This window comes from Mauremys mutica, chromosome 4 (assembly GCF_020497125.1).
Source record: "Mauremys mutica isolate MM-2020 ecotype Southern chromosome 4, ASM2049712v1, whole genome shotgun sequence".
In the NCBI taxonomy this organism is placed as follows: Eukaryota; Metazoa; Chordata; order Testudines; family Geoemydidae; genus Mauremys; species Mauremys mutica.
Window position 1 is genome coordinate 67,492,800 of NC_059075.1, and position 22,687 is coordinate 67,515,486.

The 22,687-nt window shown below is 44.4% G+C and overlaps 1 protein-coding gene across 1 annotated transcript in view; it reads right to left on the bottom strand.

Annotated features, from left to right (window-relative positions):
• Positions 1–16,732: 16,732 nt before the first annotated feature.
• The window catches only part of SUSD6 (sushi domain containing 6), a 113,208-nt gene continuing 107,253 nt past the window's right edge, over positions 16,733–22,687 (bottom strand). Inside the window, exon 6 of the mRNA XM_045016089.1 lies at positions 16,733–22,319. Coding sequence (XP_044872024.1) covers positions 22,294–22,319 — 26 coding nt within the window. The 3' untranslated portion in view covers positions 16,733–22,293. The remainder of the gene's footprint in view (positions 22,320–22,687) is intronic.

The following is a 22,687-nucleotide window of genomic DNA, read 5'->3' on the forward strand; positions in this document are numbered from 1 at the left end:
ATAGGAGGTGGGGGCTGGGCCATGACCCCCTCTCCTAACCGGCCCTCCATACAATTTACGAAACCCAATGTGGCCCTCAGGCCAAAAAGTTTGCCCGCCCCTGCACTAGATGAACTGTCAAAGTCAGCAACAAGGTAGGAGAGGTAATATCTTTTATTGGACCAATTTCTGTTGGTGAGAGAGACAAGCTTTTGAGCTTCATAGATCTCTTCTTCAAAGAGGGCTTGGCTCTTTCACCAACAGAAGTTAGTCTAATAAAAAAAAATATATTACCTTACCCATATTGTCTCTCTAATATCCTGAGACCAACATAGCTACAACTACACTGCAAAAGTTGACAATACTAAGACAACTCCTTGTCAGACTGAGCAAGGAAGCAAGTTCCAGAGATGAGGGCCCTCTGCTGAGAATCTCCTTTCCCAAACTCAGATGAACAAGTTTTATGAGTTGGCTCAAATGCCCCATTTGATCTCACTTACCAGGTTAAAACAGGGATCTCACAAGTCTTGTTTCCAAAGGACTCTCTTCTTAGGATTTCCCACTGTTGCTATCATCACTACAGCTCCATTGAGCTTAGCAGAGGTCAAGATGGGAGATCTAGTTTACCCTATAGCTACTGATATTTTAACAGTTGTGTCTTCTAGAAATTCTTTGAACTGGGTTAGAGGTCACAGTGGTTAAAATACTAGCAGCTAATGGCTCTACTCTTGTACTTCCACCATTGCTAGTACCTGCAAAGTCTCCCCACAATAGCAATGGAGGGTACGTCTACACAGGAACTAGACACACATGGCTGGCCTGTGCTAGCCAACTTGGGCTTGCGGGGCTCAGCTGTGAGATTGTTTCATTGCTGTGTAGACTTCCAGGCACAGGATGGAGCTCAGGGTCTAGGACCCTGTGGGACAGGTGTAGACATAGAATCATAGAACTGGAAGGGACCTCATCAGGTCATCTAGTCCAGTCCCCTGCACTCATGGCAGGACTAATTATCTAGACCAGTGGTTCTTAACCTTTATTGCAGCCTGCACCCCTTTGGTTCTCAAAAAATGTTCTTGTACCCCTTAAACCTAAAAAATATGTTCTCACACCCCTTAAACCTAGATATATTTTTGTTTGTATATTACAGTAATTGTTAAAAAATGTATAATGTTAATAAATACATAGGTTTGATGAAACAAAGTAGTTGTACTTACGTGTCTGTGCTTAATTTGTGTTTTCGATGATTTACCTTCTAAAAAAATCTGGCATGTCTCGCACCCCCAGAAAGGGCATCTCACACCCTCAGGGGGTGCATGCGTGCACCCCAGGTTAAGAACCACTGATCTAGACCATTCCTGACAGGTGTTTGTCTAACCTCCTCTTAAAAATCTCCAATGAAAAAAATCTCCCTAGGCAAATAATTCCAGTGCTTAACCACCCTGACAGTTAGGAAGTTTTTCCTGATATCCAACCTAAACCTCCCTTGCTGCAATTTAAGCCCATTGCTTCTTGTCCTATCCTCAGAGGTTAAGGGAAAAAAAATGTTTCTTCCTCCTCCTTATAACAACATTTTGCAAACTTGAAAACTGTTACCGTGTCCTCTCTCAGTCTTCTCTTTTCCAGACTAAACAAACCCGATTTTTTCAATCTTCCCTTATAGGTCATGTTTTCTAGACCTTTAATCATTTTTGTCGCTCTTCTCTGGACTTTCTCCAATTTGTCCACATCCTTCCTGAAATGTGGCACCCAAAACTGGACACAATACTCCAGTCGAGGCCTGGTGTAGAGAGGAAGAATTACTTCTCATGTCTTGCTTACAACACTCCTGCTAATACATACCAGAAGGATGTTTGCTTTTTTTGCAACAGCATTACACTGTTGACTCATATTTAGCTTGTGGTCCACTATGAGCCCCAGATCCCTTTCCACAGTACTCCTTCCTAGGCAGTCAATTCCCATTTGGTCTGTGTGCAACTAATTGTTCCTTCCTAAATGGAGTACTTTGCATTTGTCCTTATTAAATTTCTTCCTATTTGCTTCAGATCATTTCTCCAGTTTGTCCAGATCATTTTGAATGGTAATCCTATCCTGCAGAGCACTTGCAATGCCTCCCAGCTTGGTATTGTCCACAAACTTTATAAGTGTACTCTGTATGCTGTTCTCTAAATCATTGATGAAGACATTGAACAGAACCGGACCCAGAATTGATCCCTGAAGGACTCCACTCCTTATGCCCTTCCAGCCTGACTGTGAACCACTGATAAATACTTTCCGGGAATGGTTTTCCAACTAGTTTTGCACCCACCTTATAGTAGCTCCATCTAGGTTGCATTTCCCTAGTTTATTTATGGTAAGGCCATGTGGGACAATATCAAAAGCATTACTAAAATCAAGATCATACCACATCTACTGCTTCCCCCTATCCACAAGGCTTGTTACCCTGTCAGAGAAAGCTATCAGGTTGGTTTGACACTATTTGTTTTTGACAAATCCATGCTGACTGTTACTTATCGCCTTATTATCTTCTAGATGTTTGCAAGTTGATTGCTTAATTATTTGTTCTATTATCTTTCTGGGTACAGAAGTTAAGCTGACTGGTCTGTAATTCCCTGGGTTGTCCTTATTTCCCTTTTTATAGATGGGAACTATATTTGCCCTTTTCCAGGCTTCTGGAATCTCTCCTGTCTTCCATGACTTCTCAAAGATAATCACTAATGGCTCAGATATCTCCTCAGTCAGCTCCTTGAGTATTTTAGGATGCATTTCATCAGGCCCTGGTGACTTGAAGACATCTAATTTGTCCAAGTAATTTTTAACTTGTACTTTCCCTATTTTAGTCTCTTCTGATCCTACCTCATTTTCACTGGCATTCACTACATTAGATGTCCGATCACCATCAATCTTCTTGGTGACAACTGAAACAAAGAAGCCATTAAGTACCTCTGCCATTTCCACATTTTCTGTTATTTCCGCCTTCTCCCCCCCGCACCCTCCATTCTACCCTGTCCTTGGGTCTTTCTCTTGCTTCTAATGTATTTGTAGAATGTTTTCTTGTTACCCTTTATGTCCCTAGCTAGTTTGATCTCATTTTGTGCCTTGGCCTTTTTAATTTTGTCCCTACATACCTGTGTTATTTGTTTATATTAATCCTTTGTAATTTGACCTAGTTTCCACTTTTTGTAGGACTCTTTTTTTATTTTTAAGCCAAGGTGGTCTCTTGCCATAGAATCATAGAATCATAGAATTCAAGATCAGAAGGGACCATTATGATCATCTAGTCTGACCTCCTGCAAGATGCAGGCCACATTAGCCGATCTACCCACTCTTTTAGCAAGCGACCCCTGCCCCATGCTTCGGAGGAAGGCGAAAAACCTCCAGGGACACTGCCAATCTGCCCTGGAGGAAAATTCCTTCCCGACCCCAAATATGGCGGTCAGCTGAACCCCGAGCATGCGGGCAAGACTCTCCAGCCATACCCTCTGAAAGAGGTTAAGAATATCATATTATTGACCCAATTTGACCCAATTAAGTACCAGTTTGGCACTCAATTGACCTATTGACTAAGCCCGTTATCCTATTATACCATCTCCTCCATAAACTTATCTAGCTTAATCTTAAAGTCATGGAGGTCCTTCGCCCCTACTGTTTCCCTCGGTAGGCTGTTCCAGTATTGCACTCCCCTGATGGTTAGAAACCTTCGTCTAATTTCAAGCCTAAATTTCCTGACTGACAATTTATATCCGTTTGTCCTCGTGTCTACATTAGCACTGAACACATACTTCCTATCTTTCCTAGGCAGTGGGATAGTTTGCTCTTGTGCCCTTAATAATGTCTCATTGAAAAACTGCCAACTGTCTTCTATTGTTTTGCCCTTTAATGTTAAGAATGTTTAGCCTAGACAGCTCATGTGAAGGCCTATTTGGGGCAAATGCTTGAAGTATCTGTTTTTGGTAGACACAAGGTCTTTGGTTCCCTTTATACCTTTTCAACACTTGTGTAGTGTGTTATGCCAACAATGTATTTGGAACACACAGCCAGATTCTCGGCACTCCTTGTGCTTGCTTTGTACGGCTCATTAACATTAGAATCTTAATTCTGCTCCCATAGAGATGCCACACTTCTATCACTTCCTCCTTCTATCACATTTTCCCCTTCCCATGGGAGCAGAGTTAAAGTTGTTTTCCAGACATTTTGATTATATTTAATACATTCTTTTTTATACTGAAAGGCTGATTTTTGGAGTGTCTAACATTTTGTTGTACCCCTTGATCTGCCCAACTAAACCCCCCCCCCCCAAAAAACATTACATGACAACATATAAAACTAGGTAATTTTTGTCATTAGGTTTTGTGAGAAGTTTTCAATGTCAGGAATATAAGAACTTTTTTTTTTTTAAATTTGTCTGTTACTTTGGTTTAGTATTCAAACAATTTCTCCTTCAATCCCTGCCAAAATGCCTTATTTGTCTAGGGGAGATTTTTCATAGTTTCATTTTTAATTGATTAACATAGTTTTTAAGCAATTTGCAAAGGTGAAATTTGTGGCAGTACTGGGAACAGAGCTCTTCATAGAATCATAGAATATCAGGGTTGGAAGGGACCTCAGGAGCCTGTGTAACCCATCTCTCATCCACTGGGGCATAGTGCTTTGACACAGATGACTTCAAATCTTTATACTTTCTTAGACCAAGTTTAATGGGGCTAATGCTGACTCCTCTTTGAGATGTACAGATGAAAGAACACTAGGTACGTTTTTCATTAGATTACGTGGTTGAGGCAGGGGCTATGGAACTGCAGACACAGGGTTCTTGCCTCAGCTCTCCACTTGGATATGGTTTATCTAATAATCTAGTCACCTAAAGTCATGGTTTCGTTACACAGTTCCTCATTTCCTGTAATGTCTGACACAAATCTTCATGATAAAGCCACCAGATCAGCTGTGTGTGCAGATGATAGCTCTGTGCTGCAACCTAGGTCCCTCTCCTGCATCTGTTCTCTCATACAAAGCAGATTGTTTTGTTTTACAGCCAGCCATTGATAATCCCGTGCAGCCCAATTGGGGCAAGGTCATCTCAGAACCTTAAAAGCAGGGATGCCCAAACACTGCCCCCATAAAAACCACCATGACCATTTACCAAGAGGAGCTGCACTTAATTTACCTAAAATTCACCTATGGAGCAGTTTGCAGCCACCCTCATCTTTAATAATACTGAGACAAGATCTACAAGGCTGCCGGTGCCAGCTTGCACTGCTTCAGTTTAGGTGAACATTAAGGATTTCAGGCTGGAACTGGTTCTGGTAGCTCCATTGACTCCATCTCCACACTTAAAATGAGACTGGGACATGACTGTTGTGTTCTGTATTACTCTGTGGGCCATGCTTTTGCCTAAGCTACACTTTGGTCTCCCAAACTCTGAGCTGTGAAATGAACTTATCATTGGTCACCTGACTTGCCAATCAAAATTGTAAACAAATCCCTCCCATTCTTCACTTTCTGTAGAAAACATTCCTTTTGAACACGAGATGGTGCTATTCAATCACAGTGGCTTCTCTGTTAGAGGTTTTTCTATTCTTAACCAACACAGTATAAATAGAATCACTAAATGGGGGACTACTAGCATCATTAAAGTTGGAGAGACCTCAGAAGGATCTGCTGGTAACTCCTGGTTCTGATTAGAATGGCTTAATAACTTTAATTCAGAATGGCAGTGAAGTGAAAGTCCTTCCAATAACAGTGCTCTTCAGTAATAGCGTGTCCTATATAGCCTGCTTTTAACTTTCTTGCACTGATTTCCAAGGAAGCACGTCCTGGTTAATAATCTACCCTTCTCTAGGCTGGCTCCGCCCCCAACTTTTTCACATTTGCTAGGCCTTCCACCTTCCCTTGCATAGCATGGGTGGTGATGCCTAAGCCTCTGGGCTAATGAGTCATGTTTCACAAGACATTTTGGCTAATATAATTAGTCATTCAATGATCTGATATTTTGAGTAATCATCTCACAGTACAGTAGTAATAGATAATATACTTTCAGGTCTGGATTTACTATGCATGGTAAGGAGGACTAGGTGATTTAAGTGAGTAGTAATGAGCTAGAACTATTTACCTCTCCGTCACCAGTCCAACAGTTAACACACCCCAGGTCAATAGTTAACATCTAGAAATGAATGAGCTGGGGAGGAGGGTGTTGGTGTGTCTCAGCAAAGAGGCCAAAGACCAAACAGATCTGGTAATTGAACTATCGTTTTTGTAAGAGGACTGCTCAGTGCAACAAAAATAAGTCTATGCACTGGACTGCAGGCTGATAACTCACTACTTGATTTAACTGCATCACAACAGGAAAACGTCCACTGATTAAACATGTAGTAAGGGAGGAGTGGAGCATGGATCAATCCCATATTACGCTGGGTAGCCCAGTTAACCCTATCATTAGCACTTTACTACAATCTGCTTGTCCTCCTGGTGCCCTTGCCAGGGCATGGTTGAGCACAGCAGACATGGCCAAGGCACAGGACAGTGTTGGGGAAGCTGATCTGTCTGCAGTCATCAAAGTTTTTATTGTGATGGTTTTTAATTATCACTAGAAATGCAAAACAAAGATAAATTATTAGCACCAGAGGTGAGGTAACCCTGGCCTTCAATATTATCCAGTGGGATAACATCCCAACAGATACTGGCATACCCCTCACAGTGCACCATGGCTGGGGTAATGCATCATGATCTGGACATAATTTTTCAACTATGATTGGTGAGATGTGACTGATTTGCCTCTTCAAAAGCAAATGAAGATTCCCACCATAAAATGACTCTCAATGCACAAAATAGGTGGTAAACCGGAGTGGGGGGGTACAGGGGAGTGGGAGAGGAAGACAAGGTCTGCATGAGGAAGGGAGAAATTGGTTCAGTCGCTGTGGCCCATTCAGTCCTTGGCATCTCTGCCAAGACTGCCAACTGCGATGGTGGGTTTTGTACTGTGAACCCCGGGCCATCGGAACCAGGATTGTGATGATAAAATCACACCCCAACTAGTCAACAAGTGATGAGAACTTTTGATTCTTATTGAAGTGGGAGAGGGGAAAATTCATACTGGTGTCCCAGCACCAAGTGTTGGCACTGCCCAGATGCCCACATTCAGCAATTGCTACATTTTATACCATTTTGGGAAACTCTTAATTTTGCTACCAAAATGCTGCAAGTGGGAAGATTCAGGCTGTTTGGTTCAGCTCTCCTGGATGGCTCTCTAGACTCCAGCTCTTCCTGAGGCTCCATTGACCTTCCCTGAACTACAAAGAGGAGGGATTCTTTTCCAGCTAGGAGCCTGTAATGGTCTCATCTCAAGCTGGGAGTGGATCATTCAGCCCAGAAACAGGATAGCACAGTAGTAATTTGGAAGCTGTGTACCGAGGTGTTGCATTCATTAACCTACTTGTACTATGAATAGAGCGCTAATATCTCAAGCTTTCATCCACTTCACCTCTATGTGTGATACACCCTGGATTTGGACTTCATTGAAATCATTGGAGCAATAGTTGTGCATTATTATTGGCTCATTGTATGTATGTTATTTAGTGAAGGAAGCATGATTCCATCATGGTTAAAGCACAGGCCTTGGCCGCGAGGGTATAGGGGGGCTGTCAGAAGAACTATGTTCTTTCCTGGCACTGCCAGACTTCCTGTATGACCTTGAGCAAGACATTTAACCTCTCTGTGCCTTGCTTTCCCATGTGTAAAATGGAGATAATACTGACTGTCCCTATGGGATGATGCACAGATGAATTCAGGACTTTGCAAAGTGCTTGGAGACCCTGGGATGGAAGGCACTGTAGAAGTGCAAAGTGTTCTTATTAATACACAGAATAATTCTTTTTACAGTTTGGCAGAGGAAGCAATACATGGATCCAGATTAGGATTTGGGATGTAGGAAGGTGCTAACATCTCAGAAACCATCCTGATGAGACTTCAGCCCCAATTGCTGTAAGTCTCTTGAGAGCAGCTGTTATTGTGCAGTTTCTGCCCTCCTGGGCAGACATCTCATGGGAACAGAGAACAGTTGTTTTTGCAAGACTGCTGTCACATCTGAACCACAGCTGAGATGTGCATTCCTCCAGTCTGCGAACCAAAACAAAACCCAAACCCCAGGGACAGGATGAGCTCTAGGAATTAGAACTGAAACCCACCCCCACCCCAATCCCTTTTATTCTCATCTCCCAAATTCAAGTGTCCTGGTTTTGCTCCATGTCAAGTTGTTAGTTAGGGCAGGCAAACTCTGAGTAACCAAACTCCCATTGTCTGAGAGGGCTGTGAAATCAGAGGTTTGTTTCCTTGAGCATGGAGCATTCATGTCTGACCTCTGAGTGATGATCAGGGTTTACCTGTATTATTTTGTTAAGACTTTACACAAACAAACGGCTCTAAAAATAGGCAGGGAGCTGAGCTCCTCTAAGGGAAGAGCTGCCTTTCAGGCCCAGCCCATGTGCGTGGCCTGATTAAGAAGCATACAGAGGGGAACTGGAAAAGCTGGCTGTGCATGACTGAACGCCTCTGCTGGAACCCGTGGCTTCACCTCAGCCCAGCTCCTGCTATGCAGTCAGTTTCACAGACGGCAATTTACACATGGAAGAAAGTCAAGCACTGGCCAGCCCTTTATGCCCAGTCCTTTGCCTCTGCCCCACATCCTTCCTTTAGAGCCCTTTGCTGTCCCACACTGACACTAAGGGGTGCATTTACAGGTAACTGACTCCAATGGAAATGATGTAGGTATAACACCCCAATTACAGCATATCGAGTTAATGACAGCAGTGGCTAAAACACTGCCGAGAGCTGCCCCTCCCAGTGACCCATGAAGTGACTGCTCTGCTCCAATTTGCACCGTGTTCTCTTCACAGCCATAACTGGCTCCCAAGGCTGCTCACCTGCTGGTGCTCTGAGACTGCCCCTCGCATGTCACTTCCAGCTGGCTGGCGATTCTCTCATCCAGCACAAGCTTTGCCTGGCTCTCAGGCAGCTGCTTGAATTGTTGCCCAAAATGACCTGCCCTCATTCTGGGCCACTGGATTTACGGCCTATGCAGCATGGCGCCCTCCCTTTGCATGGTCACCCCGGCTCCTATCAGCCAGCTCAGGGACAGGAAGAGCATGTGTCTCACACCAGGCAGGTCACCCACACAGTCACTTCAGATTTATGAGCTGGGAACCTTATCCTCCCAGTTGCCATGGAAACACAGCTTGCCAAGCAGGGCTGAAAAGAACAGAGCAGGCTGGTGAGCTTCCCCTTCACCATCCCGCTTGGCCTGGCCACCCTGCACTGCGCCAGCAGGGGCCCTTGTCCCACCGCCAGGGAGCATGCATGAGAGATTACCAGGGTCAGCAGGGGAGGGCGGGAGAGAACTTGAGGGGGGTTAAGGCTTTTCACAGTGGATGGAACCGCGCTGTACGAACACAGAACAAGACAGCCCCTGCCCCAAAGCGCTTATGATCTACGTAGAAGACAAGTGGCAACAGATTGGCACAGACAGGGGAGTACCAGGAAACCATGAGTCTTTGTGCCACATTGCCATGGTGGAGGGAACCTGGGCCCTTCGTGCCCTTGGATCCTGGGTTTTGTTGTGAATGCAGCTTCAGGCCTGCAACTCCGAGGATCCTGTGCTTTGTGATGATAGACAACCTGAGCTCTTCATGGCCCAGGCTCCTGTGGCTTCTCAGAGTGGTTGAAGGCTTGGTCTTTCATGCCCTGGGGCCCTGTGCTGGGCTCCTGTGTAGATTGTGAGGTTGTTTGGGCTCTTCAGCTCCACTGTCCTCTCTTTGGGCTCATGGTGTGTTGTCAGGCTTGGGCTTTTGAAACTGCAGGAACGTGGCTTGAGCTAGTCACTGTTGTTCCAGAATGAAATGGGACAGAATTGAAGAGTCCTGCATGGTGCCCCGGGCTCAGGGCAGAGAGAGACCACATTAACGTGGGACAGAACATTTTGCTGCATACAATTGCCAGCTAACAATGGTCAGTGATGATGCCTTCCAGTGACAGAGCCACCACCATGCTCTAGTGATAATCCCTTCTGCTGCTCCCCAGGGCATTGCCCTGGAAGGTTTCCATTAACAGACACTCTTCCTAACATAAAGCAAGCCCTGTGCTCAACGGCCTCCAACACAAAACCATTAGCCCCAATTAACATACCAGTATGGGGGTGGGGGTTGTTTTCATATCCTGGGGTAGCCCCAAAGGTGGGTCAGGGAATTGAGGATTCACAGAAGATGCCAAGGAGTGGGAAAACTGTGACCTATTGGAGGGCAAACTGGTAGGAGGGAGCTGGAATCCTATTGGAAGGCACAATGGGGTTGCTGCGCTCAGCAAAGCTGGTGCTGATGTGGACTTGTTACAGGATTCACGCACTGTTACGATGGAGCTGATGTACTGGTGGTTTTGTATTCATGGATAAGCCATACACACCAGAATGTCCTCCCCAGGGTTTGGGCAGGACACTGAAATGCCTGGCTTAACACCGGGTGAACTTAGGAGGATGTCTTGTTTGTGTATGTCTGTTCCTTCTTTTGAGCAGGTTTCCTCAAACCAGTTGCATGGCAGGGGCATTTTTGTCTGGCTGCCTCTGCAAATTGAAATCCTCCTTTGAGGATTGGCTCTTGAGGTACCTAGTACTGCAGACTTTTCCCTCCCTGCTGCAGCCCAGCTTAGTCAAGCTTTTCTGCACATGGCCCTCACTTGCTACAGGCACAAACCCAAAATGACAAATTGTTTCCGATACATTTAGCAGATAAAAGCTGCAGAATAATTATACATATTTCTGGCTGCAAGAGCTGCTGCCAGCAGCAAGCAGCCATAGCCCTGTGCAAAACACAGGGCTATAAAAATCTGTTCCCAGAAGGCATCAGCCCCACCCGCCCGTTTGACACACGAATGCCCACAGATGCCATGGGACTGGGGGAAGGATCCTCCATGTCAGAACATCAAGTATTACAGCATCAATGCAGTGTCCAGAAGTTATGTTTGAGAATGAATGGAAAATGCATTGTGGTAAATAAGCAGAGATGCCACCTCTTCTTCCCACTTAACCTTTCTTCCTATGCTGGAATTTGGGATGCAGAAAAATCCATGACAAAAGTTATCACTCTATAGAAAATTATGAAAAAGCCTTAGTGTCTGGATTGAACAAGATGGTCTGGCTAAAATAATCCCTATCTTCTTCCCCTGAATGTTGTGCTACTGATCAGCTTTCTTTAAAAACAAAAAACAAAACAAACCAAAAAGGCACCCTGGAGTATGCATTTAAGTATGCACCATGAGTCTGACATATTGGCCCACGTGAAACCCTCCCACAATAACTGCTAATATAGCCAACAATCCTCCATACTTAGAAATTCCTCACACTCTTAAAGACCCAGCAGAAAAGTTACCACATCCCACCATGTTAGTACAAAGCAACAAATTACCCCAATTGCCCTCTGAAAATAGGATCCCATTGACAGGAGAGAAGATAAGCAGGTTATAGAACTTTCCTAGGGCACCACCACAACAGGCTAGATACATTTGGGAACTGAAACCTATCATAAGCAATACCATTTTGTTCACCACTTTTACAAGACTATGATAAATTTTGTACAAAGTATGTCTTGTGAGGGATCATTGAAATATCATAATCTGCTGAACATTATTGCCCTGGTAAAATGTGCGTATCAAGATTGCATGTGAAGTTATAAGATTATACACTGTGTGTCCTTATAACATGCTCCAAGGTTAAGACAAACAGGCCCAAACCAGTTTTTCAAAGACAAAGACACAGTAGCACCACAGCCAGGTATTAAAGCGCTATCACCACTTAAGGGCCATTCTCCAGCAATGGGAAGGTGTAAACAAAAAAAATTTACATTTCATCACAGGGACAGTTCAAACCTCGCCTCCACAATGGACCGTGTGTCACCATGACTCAGCAAGGATGTTTCTAGCACAAGAAATTGAATTATAAACAGAGGAGGAAAACATTTGACTTCATGCCTCTTTCCTCCTCCCATCTCCTGCTCATGATATCAATGAATACCTGAATGGCTCAAGTAACGGGGAGGGGTCCCAGGCTGACAGGAGACCCAAGTTGTGAAATTTACAACAGCATGTGCTGAGACAAAACCTTTTGCTTTTAAGTTCAGGTAGCTTGTTAAGTTAAGTAGTAGCTTGCATTTGACTCTTATTTTCTTTTGTAACCAATCCTGAGTTTTATGCATCATCACTTAAAAACTCTCTCGCTGTAGTGAATACATTTATATTATTGTTTTATTTTAACCAGTGTGTTTGGATTAGTGTGTGGGGGAAACTCCTTTTGGGATCACAAAGTCAGTGCATTATCATTTTCCTTTGATGAAATGGACTGTATGAGCTTGTACTGTTCAGAACTGAGCAGTACAAGATGCATATTTTGGGGGGACAAGACTGGGACTTTGCAGGTGTCAGCCTGTATGTAATTCATGAGTGACTGGTCAGAGTGCTCAAGTATTTATCTAGGGGTATGGCTACACTTACGGTTTGCAGCGCTGGTAGTTTGCAGCGCTGGTCATCCAGCTGTGCAGGGCCAGCGCTGGTGTGTGGCCACACTCACAGCTACCAGCGCTGCAGTGTGGCCACATTTGCAGTATTTGCAGCGCTGTTGGGAGTGATGCATTATGGACAGCTATCCCAGCATTCAAGTGGCCGCAACGTGCTTTTCAAAAGAGGGGGGTGGAGTGGGGTCTAGTGTGACAGGGAGCGGGGGGAGAGAGAGAGGGGATTTTTGGAGCCAACACTGTGTGTTTAGCTTCCTGCATTGAAAAATCAGAACATGTTTCCGACCCCTTAGTCTTAACTCTTAATTGCAAACAGCCTGCAGCCAACACGACTCCCCGCTGTTTCACTCCCTCCCTGCCTCTCATTTGATTGTTTACAGCCAGGTACAGATGATCACAGCAAACAGGAGCTCTATTTGTTTTTTAGATAAGCAACGGAGCTCCAATCGGAGCTCCGGAGCTCGTTCATAACAAAACAAAGAGAGGCTGCATAACAAAACAAAGAGAGTAATTTATAAAAGCATTCTGGGATACACCTTATACCCTGGAGGCCAATCACAGCGCTGGTGTGTGGTCACACTTGATGACCAGCGCTGCAGCACCAGCGCTGGAATCCTTATTCCCCATGCTGAGTGAGGTGTACGGCCAGCGCTGCAGCCAGGGAGTTGCAGCGCTGGAAGTGCCCTGCAGGTGTGGCCACTTACTAATTGCAGCGCTGGTGGAGGCTTTCCAGCGCTGCAAATCGCCAGTGTAGCCATACCCTAGGAGTGAATTTGCACACTGAAGGCTGCGTGAGCAGGCCAAGAGTGGCTGTTCTGACAGCAAAGCAGCATAAAAGGCACCCCAGGCTAGAGAGTTAAGGAGATACAGCTGTTCAACAGTCCAGATTGTACCCTGGGGAATGTCACAAAGCCAAAACTTTTGATGGTCTCCATTTCTTCGTGGTTTCTGAATGTCTTCCCCCTCCTCACGTCTGTCTTGTATTTTAGCATAGATCAAAGGATGCAAGATCCCAGACTCCCATAATATAGGTTACTGAGGCAAGGATCGTGATTCCTGGAAACATGATTAATATTTGCAGGATTGAGAAATCCCAAACCTTACCCTGGCCAACAGAGACTCCACTGGCCAGACAGACAGCTGCCCAGCAAAGTTCAGCTTGGGTATGTATCCAGTATGGCTTTAAGTCTCATTTTTGGTCTGGGGTGGCTGACTCATTTTGGAGGTTTCCGGGAAGTTCAGGCAAGCACCTGTGAGGGAGTCTTACCTGGATTACCATGAGACTGTGCTCACTGCCTCAATTTCCCCTTGCTGGTAGCCCCTTCAGCTGAACCAGAAACTCCTCCCTCTCTTGGGTAACAAAATTTCAAGGACAAACATGTGGAAGAGGAGCCCACAAAACCCCAGTCTCTGGAGGGTTCATAGGCTTTTGGTTTCTCAGTCCAGGGGAGTGGAGAAGAGCTTCTCTTCCCTCTGTGCTGAAGTTGTGGCCCTGAAGAAGGAAACAATTGCCTGCACCAGTGTTCAAATCACCCTGTTCAGGGGCTCCCCACGCCAACAGTTTCAAAAGGACTCCTTTTCCAGCCTTCCATTCTCTAGCTGTCTCTCAGCGCAGGTCAAGATGGAGAGAGACCATTCCTTCCCCAAATGCCCTGGACTGCAGGCAGAGAGCTTATATACAGCTGGTTCCCTTCCCAGCATTCCTGGACAGTCTCCAACTCTCATGGTCCTTCTGGGCCACAAGTCCCAGAATCCATCTGTTCTTAATTTCTATCCGGAACGGGGCAGAGCTGGTCCTGCAACCTGTCTTAAAGAGGCAACATGCCCTAAGACAGGGTGTCACACCCCCAGTCCTTACTCTGGGACTCAGATCTACATATCCCCTAGTATTCTGCCTGCATTTCGGAATGCCTCTCCAATACCTCCTCCTGTTGTCCCTATCTCCAATTCAGGATCTCAGCAGATGAGCTTACCTTTCCTCCAGAAAGTCTCTCATCCCTCCTGCTTCTCACTACCAAACCCACCATTGTCCATGACCCTTAGACTTTCCCTGACCCTGAGGGAACCTTGTTGTTCCTTCAGCTCTTCTTTATCCTTCCCTTCCAAATCCTCCAACTTCCTACATCGGTGCTAACATTCTCCCTTTCCTTCATCCCAACTGCTAACCCCCTTTGTCTCTCTTCTTGTTTATTGTAACCCCCTCCTCTCAACTCTTCCCACTCCAGTCTATCGAAACCTTGCAGCAATTACTGCTCTTTGCACTGCAGTAGTGCCTAGAGGGTCTAGCTACCGTGCTTGGCACTGAGAAACAACTTTAAAATAACCACTGTGCTGCCACTCGAAACACCCCACCACCCTCAAGTATTTCCTGTCTCCTTACGCCATGTGCAAGTACCACCTCATCCCCCAAACTCTGACCCGCTACAACCTGCTTACATCTCACCTGACTTTCTTCCAGTCCTACTTCATGCACAGCGCTCTGCCCATCTTCCCTTTTCCCCATTCGTGGATTAGGGCCTTTCGTGTTGCCCTCTGTATCTTGGAAAAGGCAGCCAATCACACCAAGTGTCTTCCCTCCATTGCTGGTTTGTCACTGCTGCCTGCTCTTGTGCCACAGTTTTTAATGGGTTCTGATCTGCTAATTTAGGACACAGAAGCTCACTAGGCTTCTAGCTCAGTGTTCCTGCAGAGTTGTAAATTGCATGAACACGTATGATGCTACAGCAATTAATAGTAGAGGGAAGCAAAGTGCCTTGTTCAAGATCGGGGTTCTCATACTGGGGGTCGGGATACCTCACTTACATTACATAGGGGGTTGCGAGCTGTCAGCCTCCACCTCAAACCCCGCTTTGCCTCCAGCATTTATAATGGTGTTAAATATATTAAAAAGTGTGTTTAATTTATTGGGAGGGGGCTGCACTCAATGGCTTGCTGTGTGAAAGGGGTCACTGGTAAAAAAAAGTTTGAGATCCACTGTTCAAGATCATGCAGCAAGTTAGTAAATCAGCTGGGACTAGAGCGGGGCATCCTCATGCAGGGTCAGAGCTCTACACATGGCATATGTGGAAAACAAATAGAGATGGGTATATACAAGAACTGCGCCAGAAAATGGCCCCAGAGTTTGTCTCAGGAAATCTAGGCCCCCTCCAATTTGTCAGGAGATTAAGAGAATCTGGTGCTGGGATCAAGATATCTCAACCTGTTCTTAGGCTAAAGCTAATTTATACCAGGCAAGCTCAGTAGTCTTCATTATCTCTCCCCCAAACCAAGTGCACTCAATACCAACAGTTGTTTCACTGGCAGGTCCACCCAACCACATTCAATGAACACCTCACTCGTCTTGGAATTTTCCTTCCTCCTAGTCCTTCACCCACCACCTTTCCAGAGTCACTTTGCCCATTCACCTTCCACCTCTTATGTATTACGTAGGGGAAAGACTGAGCCCTACTATTTGTATGCATGGAAAAGGTGACTGTGCAGTCTGCTCATACGTAATATGGAGACAGTACCCCCTTAGCTCCCAGGTGTGGTGAGGCCTCATTCGTTGTCTGCAACAAGCTTTGACATCCCCAGATGGAAGGTGCTAAAGAAGCGTAGAGTATTATCAAATAACCTGCTGGTTGGTCTCTCCACTCCAGCCCAACAGCATGAGGCCAAAGGATAGCATTTTTAAAAAAAAGCACATGCAAGAGGGTAGCCATTCACTTCAAAAGAACTTTTTTAATTTAGAAATGCAGTTATATACATAGAACAATTAAAATTAAATTAAACTTTGTACAAATATTAAAACACTATCTTCACACCCACTGCAATGTACAGGAGACCAGAAAATATATATAAAATAAAGCAAAAATAAAACTGATTGAGTGACATCCTGCACAGCATCAATTACGTTTCATTTGTTTTAAAATCCCACATCTAGGAGTACCATTCTGCAAACAATTCCATAGTGGTGTAACTCAGATAAAAACCAGAAAACAAATTAATGCATTGAAGGCAACCAAACTTCCCTATCTGTAACTACCTGCAGTGTGCCCACTGCATCACACAGTGTCTGCTCCACAGACAGTTCAGCTTTGTGTTTGGTTTGAACTCTTATGTAAAATTGAGAATAAAAAATAAAGCATTACTTTTCAGCAGAATTAGATTGCCCCTCTCCTTGGCTCACCCTTGGACAGAAGCAAAAAGCGTATGTTCAAATAGAAGTGCATCAATTTAATTCAGACACATCCACTCTGGTGCAACCACATGTAACCTCTTAAAGTTATCCAGAAGGCCAAGTTAGAAGCAGTATGTAGGACAGAGCTCTCTGAAGAGAGGTCTGGGAGACTTGCATGCTTTGTCCTGGGATGGATGAGAGCAGGACAATCATTCTTGGGGTTTGTTTTGTTTTTTTCACAAGGTTTGAAATGTTGGCAGAAGATTCATTTCCAATATAAAAACACTCCCTCAAATGAAGCCAGCCTTAGGCAGCCTCTCTATGCTTCCAAGGCCTTTTACAGAGAGAACTGAAGTTTCTTAACTACAAGTTTCTGTGAACAAATGTTTTTATCAAATTTAATTGGCAGTTCCTTCTTTGCAGGATGAAATTTACTGTGCTAGTTTCTGAGAACCAGGAAGTGAAACAGATTATACTAGTTCTGCTGTCCATGCTGTGTGAAGTGAAGAATATTAATAAAACAATTGCTGTCCAAAAATAAGAACTAATTTGAAAAATTAGTTTAACATGACCTGTTGTAAACAGATCAGCAAGGAAATCTGAACATTTCTATCTTGCTGCGTCTCCACATTTTTACATGGCGGAGTCGTTGGTTTTTAGTATCTGATCATCTAGGCACAGTGAACCCTTCCTTATGGGCTCACCATTATATGCATTTACACCCAATAGTTTGAGCCACCTACAGGGCTTGCCGGAGCTTTTAACAGCTCCTACTCACTCACCTCAAGTTTTCTAGGTGCTCTGTCTTCTGTACTCACAGCAATGATCTCCCAGCCCAGCTTATGTCCTACAGCAGAACTTGCTGCGCTCACTGAATCCCAATTCAAATCAACCCAAATTCTCCACACTTGGGGGAGTCTTGTACTTCCTTCTGGAATAATGTCAATATTTCTCACTCTCCCAAATTACTCCATGTGCTGTGAGGGCAAGTCACACCTCCAGAGGCATAAAAATCCTGCTAAGTTGTCAAATTGTTAAATGGGGAAATCCTGAGAGAGAGATACTTCCCCTTGGAAGTGAACTAAGATGATGCTCACAGAGTGTAATTTTATGTTGCAAGTTTGCTGTTGGTTTAAAAGGCTGGGAATCCTCTGGCTCTGCTCCATCTCAGAGCCACAGAGCTCTAATTGTGCAGCAGTCCTACAAAGGAGAAGAACATTGCAGAACCCTGCTCCTTCCACCTGCAGTGGAGTGAGGCCCTTATTTATTAAAAAAAAAACAAAAAAAAACCAAAAAACCCCCCACAAACCACCAAAGTTCCCTTACGTGTTACTAATCCCTTTATATTATCCCAACACTGACATGATTAAAGTTTGCTTTTAATTCACGCTGCACTTCATAATTTGGGCACTGAGAAGAGACCAACCCAGTTCACTTTCATTGGTAGTCAGTTTCACTTTTTAGATCTCCTATACTAGCCTGGTACTGTAATACTTGGATTGCAAACACAGCAGATGAATATCCTTGTTTGAAAAAAAACCAAAAAACACTTTTCAATTGGAATAGAAAGGAAATCATGGAAGAATTTCTTTTGCACACAGTGTTTTGTAAATTTATCCTGAAAGGGTCCCTTTATGTTTTGTACCTCCTTACACTTTTATTTTAATAAGTGATAGTTATTTTTAATTTTCATGTATAATTAAATCATTTGAATGTTCTTGTTAAGCATTTCAGGGTACAGCATGTGTAAGACAACACAAAACTGCATCATGCTGGGAAGGCTATAGGGGGACAGCCTCCTTTTGACTACTCTGGTCTATGATTCCAGCAAGAAATGTATTCTTCACTCCAACTTAATGCTATCAAGTTATGGGAGAGCTCATAAGCAAGGGTTCTGAAGTTCTTGCTTCCATTGACTAAAATGGGAGTTCTGAGTCTGCAGCATCTTACTTATCTTTCTATCTCTCTTCCCTTCCCAGAAATTGATTCCTGCCCCTTCAAGTTTCCCTAAGACTTTAAAGGTACGAAGGTAATGGTCCATATGTTGCTCAGTAAAGAAAAAGGGTTGTTTTTTCTTTGAAAACTTATCTGCTGGACTTTTAGAACAGGTTTTTCCCCTCCTCATTCGATCTCATTTTATATGAAAGTAAACTCTAAAGTGGAATGCTTGGGAAGGTGAAACACAAGAACCCAAAAGCTGTTTCTGCTTGTTCCGGCTTGCATCGGATCTAATGTCTCTAGTCTGCATGGATGTTTCTACAGAAGAAAGTGGCACGTTGGTTTTCTGCAACCGCCAAGGCATCTAGGGGCATCAGAGATTACCAGCCAGCAGGGTACAGTTAGATCCTCCCACAAAAAGCCATGCTCCAGTATCAGTAGCTGCTGTTTTATCCTCTTAAAATCAAAAGAGACATTGTCTGTCTATTTCTGCTGATTACAGCCACATCTTTTCCCTCGCCCCACACCCCTCCCTCCCGGGAAAGAAACTCTGAGGGACTATAAAACAAAATTAAGGTCCCCTTCTTCTGTTTTTCTCCAGTTGATTTTTTCTCTCAGACTGGTGGGTAACCACACTATTGTGAGTGGGGGGTTAGTGGACACAGCCACTATGCGCTTTGTTAGGTGCATGACTGTCCGTTTCAGCATTCAAAGCAAGGTCAGGCCCTGGGATCAAATTCCAGCTTCATTAAGAGAATGCTCTTCTGTCAGCTGACAAGTGTGGCACCTGGCCTTTGCACCCAGGCTGCTGCATGTCAGCTCTGGTTACCAGGGAACCTTAAGCTAATTAGAGAGCAATTCATTCTATTTTTTCACTTTGATAAGAAGTGAAGACCAGGTTATAGGGACACTTATTTCAAACATGGGATTTTGTAGAAGAACAATTTTAAAACTAACAGTAGAAATATTTCCATGCTGATGTTTTTTTAAATTCCAATGGAAACAGTTTACAAACTAATACACGTATGCCTGCACTGTCTGAAAGCCAAATACTGCAGCACCATTAAGCTGGAAATGAAACAAGTTTGTTTTTTTTTAATTGTCCAAACTGAGACAGAAACAAAACCACCAAGGATAGTGAAAGCTGGATTTCTCAAATTCTTGCAGTAACCTAGGGTGTTGTAATAGGTAAAGAAGTTTGTTTAAAATGTACTGTTTTTAACTTGACAGTGTCTCTTTAAAACAATTCTTGCAACTTAATTTACAAGATACACGGGATGGGGGAAAATAGAGCTGTTCCCCATATACACACCCACTGTTACAGCTGTCCTGGGAATTAACAGGCAAATGCATCAGGGAATTTAATGAGCAGGGGAGGCAGGTTGCTGGCTATACACTGCAGCCAATCCCTGCCCACTGCAGCTGGAGCCTAACCTCAGTTACTGCAGCAATAATCCATTTTAAAGTGTTATATAACATTAAGTATTCTAATATAATCATTGCTCTGAGCAGGGAGTACAATTATAAAGGGGAGAGGAAGGGGGGGATGAGGTATTCAGCCAGAAGTCACAACTAGCTGAGTAAAGCCATATCTCATTGTTCCCTCCATTTCAAATACATATTTACCAGCTTCCCTTTGGGGACAACTGCTGGTTGATCACCTGACTAGGGTACTGGGGTGAGCACGCACACCTCCATCCCCAGCCCCTTTTGCCTTAGTTCAACTAATGAGCTGCAGAGACTTTTTTTAAGGGGTCAAGCACTGCTGCTGGAACCAACTCCCGGGAACCTGTTCTCTTGTCCTCCCTGCTTAACTCCTTTAAATCCACCACCAGGCCCCAAACATGCATTTGGCCATGGGACACAGTTGTCCCTTGTGCAGGATCATTCATGCGGGAAACGACACATGTAACAACCTCCAGTGTGTCACACCAGGCCCTACATACACCAGGGACAAGGAATGTATTTCTAGGCTTATTTTAAGACAGCTCTGTCAAGAGAGTCATTAAAACTCATGTTCTGGACTGCGGAGGGTCCTGCTCCAGGTAACTGTTTAAAAACTGCTCTGCTGTCTCCATAATGGCCATGCAACCAAACTGTCAACTCCACTCTTCAGAAGGGGTTTTAGCAAACATACTGTTCCCCTTCCCCATGAAGAAGAGGCCGACATGTGGGAGCAGCTCCAAATGCACAAAGAGGTCCCATTAGGATAAAACAGCAGCACAACTCTTTCCATTTAAGGTTATGAAGACATGCTGCAACTATTCAGAAAGTGTAATGCTGTATTTGAGTACCCTGTGTTATGGTATCTCCTGCCAGGTAATCGGGGATGTTAACCACAAACCAATGTTAATATTTCTGCGGACAAAACTGTAAATATAAAAAAGGGCCAATGACTCCAGGGAACACATTAAAAAGCTGTAACGTTTCCTGGAAAATTGAGGGAGTAGGGGACAATGTTTCTAAATGACTCTTCCATTTTTACTGTCATGTCAAGTTAAAAGTTGGTGGCAGGCAAACCCAAGCAGTTATGCAGGACAACCGATATTTTAAAAAAGTGTCAGACACCCGACACCTGCAAAAGAACAGGCCTTTGGATAAAGTGGACCACGATCATGGCACAGCGTGTCAGCAGAACAGGACTAACCTGCAGTTAACACAGGCTTGGTTAACTGGAGATCAGATAATCAGGGTTGTACTGTACGGTTTTTTTGCTTCTAGGTCTTCTCTACAACTAGCTTTTTGCAGAAATTCTCCTCGAGTTTAGCACCAGGCACTGCCCCTGTGCTAGACTAGCACTGGAAGGAACTGGTGACATTTCTCAGAGTAGACACAGCCCTAGACTTCAGGAAACAAAAACCGAGTGGATTGTGAGGTTGATGAAAGAAGGAGACGGTGGAATTTTTTGGAATGGAATCTTGCAGAGAGACTGTTACTCTGCTACATCAAGGGTGAATGTGGTATTTTGTGGGGAAGATATGGGGATAACAAAGAAGGCATGAAAGGGAGGAAGAAAAAAATCTTGTAAAAGATGTCAGACTTCTCTGCCTTTACAATAGTCAGTGATGCCTAATTGTTAATATGCATCTAAGTTACAGAACATACCACTTTATTTTAAAAACTATGAGCACTGCTGGATAGTGTAAATTACCCATATTGGGACTTCTCCCAAGCCCAGGTTCAGCCCTCTTGGAGAGTTCTGTCCTGCCCTAGTCATCAAGAGGATACTGGAAGAAAGGTCTTTATATAAACTATGTCTGCACCCAATGAGCAAGCAGTTCTTGGTCCCTGCTCTCTGGGCTGCTGAAGAGCTAGCGAGGCCCGTGAGAAGCTGCGACAAGCCGGTGTGAGAAGGAGAAAGGCACAAGTAAATAGCAGCTCTCCAAAGGCTGCAGTCAAACATCTGGCACAGGGAGGGAAGAAGAGGGAGGAGCTCAAATCCATTACATTATTCAAGCCCCTAATGCAGATGGAATGGGAAGGCCGACACTGCACCAACCCGAATGGCGCATCGAGGAGACAACCTGGCAAAATCCTTTGGATCTTCAGCTGAAGGGTCTCTGCTTGGAAGTAACCAGGGCCCAGCTCACGAAGGTGGGGAAGGCTGCACAGAATGCTTGCATCCCAAGGAAGAAGAGGGGAACCAAGAGGGAGAAGGCTAAACAAGTGCAGCAGGCCTCATGCTTCCTTCAACAATGGAATATCTGGGAGGGGAAAAAGAAAAAAAAAGAGGTCAGACTTTACATGGGTCATTCCACGGAGCTTCGAACGGGTGGCAGCAAAGTGCACAGATGAGGTATGTTATAGCCCCTCCCACATCCCCATACAGACAGACACAACCTCTTACAACAGTAGTGCAGTGTTCCCCCTCCAACACCAGGCATCACTTCTCCCCACTCCTTCTAGCAGCAGCAGACAACTGCAAATAGGCCTGTGGCAAGTTAACCTTTAACTACAACCAGTGCAAGCTCCCATGTAGGTGGGAGTTAGGTAGCTCCAGCATGATCTTGACACAGTAAGCTAACCTTTTGGTTAGTCTTCCTTATAACATAAGAACAGCCATAGTGGGTCA